We start from the raw sequence: 12,155 nt of genomic DNA, 5'->3' as shown, positions 1-12,155 counted from the left end.
TGTGATTGCTGTGCTTTAGTGTTTTATGTTGCTGCTTTAATGTTGCGTTTAGCTTAGTGCTCATGCATGTATATAATATGAGGGGCCTCGGTGGCCGAGTGGTCTAAGTAGTCGAACTACTGTATCACTAGCCAGTCAACACTGAGGTTGTGAGTTCGAATCCCGCACGGGGCAGGTGCACTCGACTCAAATCTTAATTGACTAGGATTGTTAGTTTTCCTACCGAAGGTCGGTGGTTCTCTCCGGGCACTCCGGCTTCCTCCTGGACTGACTGGATTGTCCCCCCTCCCTTTTCAAATTTTTCAGTCATCTATTTTTTTTGCGTATCTCTCAAATGTATCTACATAAAAGCTGTGTCAAATTTTAGTCCATCTAACCAGTTCTCAAAAATCAATAATAATTTTTAAAAATGCACGGAATGAATATAGTGAATTCTCCGTATTAGTTTTAACGTTTACTTTATTATAACATGGCAGCGCCCACTAACTTAGCACAAACCGGTGAGAAAAATTCTTCTTGAAACATCTGTTATACAGAAGAGATCTGGAGATCTTTAATACTATAGTCTAATATATTAATAGTCTGTTCATTCCGTCAACATCATAAAGAATCTATACAGGTGAAAAAGAACACTTGTTCACGTTCTAATTATTGAACCAGGATGAGTCTGGTCAGTCGTTTGTTTACATTAGTAGCAATCCTTGTAGCAGCGTTTGCAGTTATTTTTACAGTTGATATCTTTAAACCATATCGTCAGAAAATTAAAGATGTTATTCCCGAATCCATTAGGAACAGTTTTATAAGTATTTCGGATGGCAAACGGATGAAATCGGGAAAAATTTATACAAAAGATGAATTGAGTAAATACAAAGGAGAAAATGGATCACCTGTGTATCTCGCTGTACTGGGACACGTATTTGATGTTACTAAAGGAAAGAAACATTATGGGCCAGGTGGAGGCTACGAATTCTTCGCTGGTATGCACATTTTAATGACTGATTTATTTCCAAAAGAAAAACAAAGTTTTTTATTACATCGCTTTTGTTTCTCGCTGTCTAGTACAGAGGAACTGGATCAAACAACAATGTTATTATTGTATTTCAAGGTTCAAACCCAAATCCTGTTAAAAGCAATAATATTTAAAAATTTGACTTTCTTATGACTTCAGTCTTTTACATGACTAATCATGCATTTCCAAAGTTAATTTATAATATAAATAAGTGTATGTGTCATGGATTATTAATTGCTGACGTTTGTTCTTTTAATAGTATAAAACTAGATGGAGTTCATTCAGCGTGTTCAGGTAAAATTTTGATAAAGAATTATCGTTCTTTGTATACTTAACCATGTTAACATGCTTATGGTTTACAAATATATGTTGCCATTTAATTTGAATGTTCGCCCATAGTAAAATTTCGAATACCAGACATTTTTTGTTAAATCACTCCGGAAAAAGCCACGTGCACACAATCACACACATCTTTTTAACCATCACATTTGTGATGCAAAACAATATAAGACCTATCAACATGTTTAAGATACAATGGTTTTCTGCTTATTGTGTGGCAACATTATTTTGCTTTCACCTAAACCCTCAAGTTTGACCTCTTGGCAGAGGAAGACCATGTACACAATAAATGTCCATGTACTGTATCATATATTTTACATGATTATTATATATACAAAAATCGGCGAGTATTCTCTTTGACATACGAGGTAAATGGAAAACCTTCAAAGCGGTCCGAGTTTTTATCCTCTATACATGTACATGCTATATATATATATAGCTAGGTTCTCTACTGTTACAGTAAAGAACAAAAGCTTCAGAGCAGAACGAATGACCCGGAGTTTGTGCAGAGGTATAACATTTTAGGGTGACATTTACCATACATCTACATAACGTAGCACTGATATATGCATTGAATTAATGTCAATTCTGTCAGATAGTTAATTCAATAGAATAGAGGAAAGTAGTGGTCTTTAAAATTCACAAAAAATAAGTGGTGGAGGTAGACCAAATGTATGGGTGGTTCTTAAAATATTATATCGTTTGATGTAATGAGGACATGTGGTATAGAAATTTAAATATGTTTTTCTATGAAAATAAGAAGATGTGGTATGATTGTCAATGAGACAACTCTCCACAAGAGACCAAATGACACAGAAATTAACAACTATAGATCACCGTTCGGCCTTCAACAATGAACAAAGCCCATACCGCATAGTTCCTTTACCAGTATACACGAGGTATACAAACTCTTATTACATTTATGAAACAATTTACGAATACTTTCCTATCGATTTGATCTGATTAGAAGATAATTACTTAGTCTAGTACAATGTATGTGTACATTTTTATGCTCTCTTCACAATGAAATAATCTTCTTCCGAAACGAATAAAAACAATGAGACATCAACAAAACGTTAACGAAACGGATAAATATAAGTTGAGAGCTTGTTTCCCGATCCTTATAATCATTCACTTGTACTAGTATGTTCATCTCAAATTGCATGTGCTAGCTAACTTGAATTTAATTAATAAAATACATTGTATGTTTACACATACAAAACGACATAAAACCCCAGAAGACATCTTGAGCCACATTTTAAAGTCAGCACATGTCCTCAACAAAAACAGGTGCATATATCACATATAAATGGTATAGTTTTGTAGTTTTAAGTCAATTCTAGCACGCGAAAACTTCATATCTGTTCATCTTGCAGTTGAAACAGAAGGCAGTGTATGTTAGTTATGGAAACACATACTGTCTTCTCATTCTATATGTATCAGCCTCCTGTGGTTTGGGGCACAATTTCTTGAATTGTGATCACGTTGCATGGGCGAAGATAGCTTAAATCATTTTGTAGTTTATACAATAAAACACTCACGTTCTTGTATATTAAACTGATGGGCTTATATTACATAGGACGAAAATAAAAGTTATTCACTTTGTTGTACGCTGAACGTTATAATAGTTTAAAAAAAATATCATATTTAAATTTCTTCTCACGTTTTTTGTAAAATATATTTTTTTTAGGTAGAGATGGAACACGAGGATACGTGACAGGTGAATTCAACGACAAAGGTTTGATAGAGGACATAAGCGGCTTCACATTAAGTCAGATACACAGCGTCAATCATTGGTTACAGTTTTACATGAAGGACTATACATTTAAAGGTATATATAATATAAATATAAATAAAGAACATATTTTAATGGCGAAGCTTTAGATTCATGGTATAAGATAATAGACAGATGATTTTTTATCTGAATAGACTCATGCTTTCTAAAACCTTATTTCCAAACAGGGACACTCGTCCCTGTTCCAAAGTTAAGGTTTGAGGTGGAATTAAAAGTGAAATGCATAAAATAAATACATCGGTTTTTGTTTGTTTTTTTGTTGTTTTATTGTGAATGAGATTTAGTGGGAACCATTTGTTCATGTACATGTTACATAACAAACATTTACCCCCTGAAAACGGTGTTTATATTTCAAGCTAGACCATCATATTTCTTACCTTGAAGTAATTATTGCCTATAGTTTTCAATTGAATTCCGTGCCAAAGTTTTGCCTCTTTCATGCCACTCGATCAGAATGAAACAGTATGTGTTTCCAGTAAAGAACAATTAGAGTTTATAGTTGGTAAAGAGTTGGTCATGTACCTCTAGACGAGAAAGAGTTGAACATTGACATTCTTTAATTTTGGTTTGCATCTATTTGCCATATTTTTCAACTGACAGAAACAACATGAGAAATCATTTCGTAGGGACAATTTTTCTTGTATTTAGTTTGTGTCAGAGTCATTTCAAAAAGTCTTTTAATTGATCTGTTGGACAATAGCGATAATCTGTAGATTGTTTTGGTCATCTGACATCGAAGGCGTAGCGATAACTAGCATTTACTTCGGTCGTCATTCGTCGTAATCGTCCGTGTTGTCGGCAACAGAAGTCAACCAAACTAGCACTGTTTCTTTTACGGGACTTTTTTTTCTCTCATCTAAAGGATCTTTTGGGATATCCATACCAAAACATAGACATAGTAATTTCTGTTTGTATAAGTGTATTAATCCGTTTCTCCTTGAAAACAGTTGGATAAATGATCATGTAGAAATTCTTCTTTATGACAAGAAATTTTGAACCTACTATTTCAATTTTTGATGAAACGATTTTTGGATTTTCTCATACAAAATACAAAGACTTCACCATTTCTGTTTATATTAATTAGAGACGGACATGGGACCACACGTCTTCTTTAACAGACTTGCACATCTTGGTCTATCTTCACTCAAAAGACCACTATATTTTTGGATCCCAAAAGTCTAGATATCAAACATACGGATGAATGTATACCTGATAAGATTACCAGTATCTCAGAAACATCCATCGTTTATAGCTTGCTAAGAAGTATGGGTTTTGCTCACTGTTGAAGGCGGTACGATGACCTACGCCATCAGGTGGGGAGTTGTCTCATTGACAATCATATTGGTTTTTGAACAGATATCGTAAACTAGTCTTAGAATGCACATTAGAATGTGTCAGCAACCTGACAATAGTCGGTCACTATGAAATAAGCTGTCAGCTGCTTTGAATTTCAGATCAAGACATTGTAGCATTATATTTGTAACTTCATATCTACTCGGTTCAACTTCCTCTAAGCATATGATTGAGGTAAAGAAAAGCAATAATTTTTACAGTATTAATTTTTCATACACCGATTTTAAAGTACAACAAACGGAACCCAAACTGTAGGTGATGTAGGTTATACGTCAATAACACAGCAATCAAATGTCAAAACAAAATGAGCACATCTAGATGGCAACATGTAGTTTTCAACAATAGATGGGTGTCTACACAATATGTCAAATTCTAAATCGTCATTAATTTATATAAAAATTGTGAATAAATTTAACAGAAACGATAAAAAAATCTACCATTTAATTATAATTCTACAAATAATGTAACAATTAAGGAAGAAGCCTAAATATAAAGAAAAAGTTAATAATTTAAATTTTATTATAAATTTTGAATTTAAAAATGTACCGTTGGCTGGAGGCCTGTTTTTGTATAATAAACTTGATTTGATTTGATTTGATTTGATTTGAATACTAAAAGTACATTATGGAAAGAACATTCAAACCATGTAGGAATGATTTTACCTTTTCATCATTTTATATGAAAGTACATGTATCTTCTGATGAACATTAATGACATATTCACAGAATTACGTTCCTGGTTTTTTATTACATTATATGATTGAATTAGATTGTGCAGCGTCATTCGAAGAAAAAACATATATATATATATATATATATATATATATATATATAGATTAATAATTGATCAATTTTGCAGTCTGAGGGAATGACACACTTCCGCCACACATATATCAGGGGCTTGTTCAGTTGTAGGGGATGTATCAAATTTGCAAGCCCTTTCGGGAGATTGTCATTTTCCTCACGCGAATAAAGACTCTTCTAACATCAAGGAACCGACATGGCCGATGCTGAGACTACTTCTCATCTACATCAAGGGACCGACATGGCCGATGCTGAGACTACTTCTCATCTGTACATCAAGGGATCGACATGGCAGATGCTGAGCCTACTTTTCATTTACTTCAAGGGACCGACATGGCCGATGCTAAGACTTCTTCTCATCTTCATTAAGGGACCAACATGGCCGATGCTGAGACTACTTCTCATCTACATCAAGGGACCGACATGGCCGATGCTGAGACTACTTTTCATCTACATCAAGGGACCGACATGGCGGATGCTGAGACTTCTTCTCATCTTCATTAAGGGACCAACATGGCCAATGCTGAGACTACTTCTCATCTACATCAAGGGACCGACATGGCCGATGCTGAGACTTCTTCCCATCTTCATTAAGGGACCAACTTGGCCAATGCTGAGACTACTTCTCATCTACATCAAGGGACCGACATGGCCGATGCTGAGACTTCTTCTCATCTTCATTAAGGGACCAACATGGCCAATGCTGAGACTACTTCTCATCTACATCAAGGGACCGACATGGCCGATGCTGAGACTACTTTACATCTTCATTAAGGGACCGACATGGCCGATGCCGAGACTTCTTCTCATCTTCATTAAGGGACCAACATGGCCAATGCTGAGACTACTTCTCATCTATACATCAAGGGACCGACATGGCCGATGCTGAGACTTCTTCTCATCTTCATTAAGGGACCGACATGGCCGATGCTGAGACTTCTTCTTATCTTCATTAAGGGACCAACATGGCCGATGCTGAGACTACTTTACATCTTCATTAAGGGACCGATATGGCCGATGCTGAGACTACTTTACATCTTCATTAAGGGACCGACATGGCCAATGCTGAGACTAATTCTCATCTACATCAAGGGACCGACATGGCCGATGCTGAGACTACTTTACATCTTCATTAAGGGACCGACATGGCCGATGCCGAGACTTCTTCTCATCTTCATTAAGGGACCAACATGGCCAATGCTGAGACTACTTCTCATCTATACATCAAGGGACCGACATGGCCGATGCTGAGACTTCTTCTCATCTTCATTAAGGGACCGACATGGCCGATGCTGAGACTTCTTCTTATCTTCATTAAGGGACCAACATGGCCGATGCTGAGACTACTTTACATCTTCATTAAGGGACCGACATGGCCGATGCTGAGACTACTTTACATCTTCATTAAGGGACCGACAAGGCCGATGCTGAGACTACTTTACATCTACATCAAGGGACTGACATGGCCGATCATGCTGAGACTAATTTACATCTTCATTAAGGGACCGACATGGCCGATGCTGAGACTACTTTACATCTACATCAAGGGACCGACATGGCCGATGCTGAGACTACTTTACATCTACATCAAGGGACCGACATGGCCGATGCTGAGACTACTTTACATCTTCATTTAGGGACCGACATGGCCGATGCTGAGACTACTTTACATTTTCATTAAGGGACCGACATGGCCGATGCTGAGACTACTTTACATCTTCATCAAGGGACCGACATGGCCGATGCTGAGACTACTTTACATCTACATCAAGTGACCGACATGGCTGATCATGCTGAGACTACTTTACATCTACATCAAGGGACCGACATGGCTGATCATGCTGAGACTACTTTACATCTACATCAAGGGACCGACATGGCCGATGCTGAGACTACTTTACATCTTCATTAAGGGACCGACATGGCCGATGCTGAGACTACTTTACATCTTCATTAAGGGACCGACATGGCCAATGCTGAGACTACTTCTCATCTACATCAAGGGACCGACATGGCCGATGCTGAGACTTCTTCCCATCTTCATTAAGGGACCAACTTGGCCAATGCTGAGACTACTTCTCATCTACATCAAGGGACCGACATGGCCGATGCTGAGACTTCTTCTCATCTTCATTAAGGGACCAACATGGCCAATGCTGAGACTACTTCTCATCTACATCAAGGGACCGACATGGCCGATGCTGAGACTACTTTACATCTTCATTAAGGGACCGACATGGCCGATGCCGAGACTTCTTCTCATCTTCATTAAGGGACCAACATGGCCAATGCTGAGACTACTTCTCATCTATACATCAAGGGACCGACATGGCCGATGCTGAGACTTCTTCTCATCTTCATTAAGGGACCGACATGGCCGATGCTGAGACTTCTTCTTATCTTCATTAAGGGACCAACATGGCCGATGCTGAGACTACTTTACATCTTCATTAAGGGACCGACATGGCCGATGCTGAGACTACTTTACATCTTCATTAAGGGACCGACATGGCCAATGCTGAGACTACTTCTCATCTACATCAAGGGACCGACATGGCCGATGCTGAGACTTCTTCCCATCTTCATTAAGGGACCAACTTGGCCAATGCTGAGACTACTTCTCATCTACATCAAGGGACCGACATGGCCGATGCTGAGACTTCTTCTCATCTTCATTAAGGGACCAACATGGCCAATGCTGAGACTACTTCTCATCTACATCAAGGGACCGACATGGCCGATGCTGAGACTACTTTACATCTTCATTAAGGGACCGACATGGCCGATGCCGAGACTTCTTCTCATCTTCATTAAGGGACCAACATGGCCAATGCTGAGACTACTTCTCATCTATACATCAAGGGACCGACATGGCCGATGCTGAGACTTCTTCTCATCTTCATTAAGGGACCGACATGGCCGATGCTGAAACTTCTTCTTATCTTCATTAAGGGACCAACATGGCCGATGCTGAGACTACTTTACATCTTCATTAAGGGACCGACATGGCCGATGCTGAGACTACTTTACATCTTCATTAAGGGACCGACAAGGCCGATGCTGAGACTACTTTACATCTACATCAAGGGACTGACATGGCCGATCATGCTGAGACTAATTTACATCTTCATTAAGGGACCGACATGGCCGATGCCGAGACTTCTTCTCATCTTCATTAAGGGACCAACATGGCCGATGCTGAGACTACTTTACATCTACATCAAGGGACCGACATGGCCGATGCTGAGACTACTTTACATCTACATCAAGGGACCGACATGGCCGATGCTGAGACTACTTTACATCTTCATTTAGGGACCGACATGGCCGATGCTGAGACTACTTTACATTTTCATTAAGGGACCGACATGGCCGATGCTGAGACTACTTTACATCTTCATCAAGGGACCGACATGGCCGATGCTGAGACTACTTTACATCTACATCAAGTGACCGACATGGCTGATCATGCTGAGACTACTTTACATCTACATCAAGGGACCGACATGGCTGATCATGCTGAGACTACTTTACATCTACATCAAGGGACCGACATGGCTGATCATGCTGAGACTACTTTACATCTACATCAAGGGACCGACATGGCCGATGCTGAGACTACTTTACATCTACATCAAGGGACCGACATGGCCGATGCTGAGACTACTTTACATCTACATCAAGGGACTGACATAGCCGATTATGCTGAGACTACTTTACATCCTCATTAAGGGACCGACATGGCCGATGCTGAGACTACTTTACATCTACATCAAGGGACCGACATGGCCGATGCTGAGACTACTTTACATCTACATCAAGGGACCGACATGGCCGATGCTGAGACTACTTTACATCTACATCAAGGGACTGACATGGCCGATCATGCTGAGACTACTTTACATCTTCGTTAAGGGACCGACATGGCCGATGCTGAGACTACTTTACATCTACATCAAGGGACAGACATGGCTGATGCTGAGACTACTTTACATCTACATTAAGGGACCGACATGGCCGATGCTGAGACTACTTTACATCTTCATCAAGGGACCGACATGGCCGATGCTGAGACTACTTTACATCTTCATTAAGGGACCGACATGGCCGATGCTGAGACTACTTTACATCTACATCAAGGGACTGACATGGCCGATCATGATGAGACTACTTCTCATCTTATAATTGTTGTTCTTTGACGGTCAAAATTAGGCCTTTCCTGTGTCCCATCTCATTACTGTTTTATTTCATGGTCATTATATATCATCTGTATTAATAATCTTCGCATCGGTTTGGCATTTTTGTGCTCCTTAGGCGTAAAAATTAATAATCAAGGGAAATTTTGTAGTCGTAAATTATCTAGGTTAAATCTATTATTTCCAGGCTACCTACTTGGAAATTATTTTGACGAGGATGGTAGCCCTTCAGAAGCGAAGTTAGAATTTGATAGGAAGCTGGTTTTTGCCAACAAAGCGGAGGAGGATAAAAAAGCAGACATTGTAATGTTCCCGCCATGTAATTCTCAGTTTAAAGCAGGTCAAGGGAAGACATTGTGGTGTTCTAATTTCAGGTTTGTATAAACAATAAGCTATTCGACGGTGTAAACTTCATTCAAAAGAGAGATAATAAAAAGATATTAGAACGCATAAGTCTTAAACAAACTGACTATGCGGTATGGGTTTCGTTTATTGTTGAAGGCCGTAAGGTGACCTATAGTTGTTAACTTCTTTGTCAATTAGTCTCTAGTGGAGAGTAATCTAATTGACATTCATACCACATCTTCTTATTTTTATATGACAATGCCATGGAAAAAAAACCCGAAAAACGATGAAAAACCAAAAATTATACAAAACACGACATACATGTTGAAAACTAAAGACTGATCAACACGTACCCTACCAAAAAAAAAAACATCAATATTGATGTAAATATTTATGAATTTCTCTGAATATTTAATATTAACGAATTATCAGAACCATGGAAATTGATGATAATTAATTTTCGGAATAGGGAAATGTAAGTGAAGTTTGTGATGTTAATCGCAATTCTCGGAACGGGAAAATTGTTTTTAATGAATTGTCATAACAAAGAAAATTTTGAATATATCATTAAATCAGAGAAAAAAGATGTCAATGTATTTTATGCGAAGAAAATGAATTACTAGCACTTGTATAAACAGTTATTCAACTATCAGGGATTTTCCAGCTAGGTTTGGTAGGGCAGGCAAAATTATTATGAAGTGTTAACTAATACATTAATAAAAAACATTCTAAAAATAAAAACAAAAAAAACTTAATTTAAGGACTGAAATCTACTGAACATCTTGAGAAATTTCAGTTATGTGTCTTTAGTTAAATGCATGCCGACCTATCGTTTTATATATTAAATTCTGTTACGAACGAGTTAACATACTACTGCACCGTATTGAACATATTGAACGACTTGATAAATAATCTGATCTAGAAATTTCACATATTAATAAAATTTTGTGTTATTGTTATGCACAAGTCCATACTTGTACAATTTGAGATACAGCACCTAATTATAATTTTAACTTCTGGATTCTTCATAGCACATTTACAATTAGCCCCGGTATAATGGAATTTTGATGTTCTGTAGTTACACGGGGACATTGGTCTTCCTAAGTACTAGTGATGCAGTCCTGCTTTATCCCAAAATATAAGAACAAGGAGATGTGGCATGATTGTCAATTATCCACTTACTGAGATCAATTACGATGATGCAAAGGCCACCAAAATCAATACATGAACAAAAGGTCCCCAAATAACAAAATATGAAACAATTGAAAAGGAAATCCAACGAACTGACTTCAGTGTATACCATTTAACAGAAGTAATAATGGTAGATAGCAACAAACTATAACCACTAGACAACAAGCTCCTGACTTGGTACATGTATACAAGGAAAATTTAACTCGCATGAATATCACCTCAAACAAGCTTATACGTGAATGAAACTCTCGTGAAATCAGGTCATGTGAGTTTGGTGTGAATCTCATGTGAGAGACACATGCATTTTTTTCACGTAAAATTCATGTGAATTATAAAAATAAAATTATTCAAATAACATCTTATTTTTCCAATTAAAAAAAACCCATGAGAAACACCAATTTTTTTTAACAATTCCCAAATTGTAAATTGATAGATTCAATAAGAAGAAATTGTTTTAAGAACTTCGTCTTGTCCAAACAATTACAAACAAAATTTAAGCCACTTTGACAAATTGTTTTCTCAACAATTATATGTATTCCTGTATAATACCGTTGTCAAGTTCAAATTTTCAATATTAATATTTTATTTTTTCAGTGGAGGAATTCAAAGAGAATGGGTCGGTGTTCCAAGACAGTATTTTAGACCAGGCGAGACTCAAGCGCGATGCGCATGTGTGAAAAATATAGGTCCTCCGTCTGATCAGCCTGATGCTAAAGATCACAAAAATAATGGTGATTTAGACAATCCTGGCATGAAATTGTACGAAGGTTGTGATCCAAATGTTGATTCGTGTTATTTTCCAGAAAAATGATATTAACAAATTGTTGCTGTTTAGTTACTTCTTTTAGTCAGGCTCCCAGAACTTTTATCTTTTTTTTAGTTGGCGTCATAGTTTAACTGTAGATAAATTGTTTGATTACAAATTTCATGACACAGAAACAATTTGTTTTACAAGGAAAGAAAACATGGTTTGTTTCCAATCAAAATGAAAGGGAAACATCTCGGTATATTTGACGCTTTAATTCCTATCGTGATATATTTGATTCCTATCAATTTACATTGCGATGCAGTCATGTGTATATTGTAATTCATGAACTATAAACTTCGTGTTTTTGTTAAAATAG

At 37.5% G+C, this 12,155-nt stretch overlaps 1 protein-coding gene across 1 annotated transcript; it reads left to right on the top strand.

Moving 5' to 3' along the window:
* Nucleotides 1-470: 470 nt before the first annotated feature.
* On the top strand, nt 471-11,853 carry LOC127711170 (neuferricin-like). Its single transcript, XM_052217122.1, has 4 exons — nt 471-977; nt 3,039-3,179; nt 9,683-9,869; nt 11,626-11,853. Exons 1-4 carry the CDS (start codon nt 662-664, stop codon nt 11,840-11,842), a joined length of 861 nt encoding a protein of 286 aa, XP_052073082.1. The 5' UTR covers nt 471-661; the 3' UTR covers nt 11,843-11,853.
* Nucleotides 11,854-12,155: the final 302 nt, after the last annotated feature.

The sequence above is a fragment of the Mytilus californianus genome, unplaced genomic scaffold (assembly GCF_021869535.1).
Source record: "Mytilus californianus isolate M0D057914Y unplaced genomic scaffold, xbMytCali1.0.p SCAF_8, whole genome shotgun sequence".
Classification (NCBI taxonomy): Eukaryota; Metazoa; Mollusca; class Bivalvia; order Mytilida; family Mytilidae; genus Mytilus; species Mytilus californianus.
This window is presented reverse-complemented; position numbering and strand designations above follow the sequence as displayed.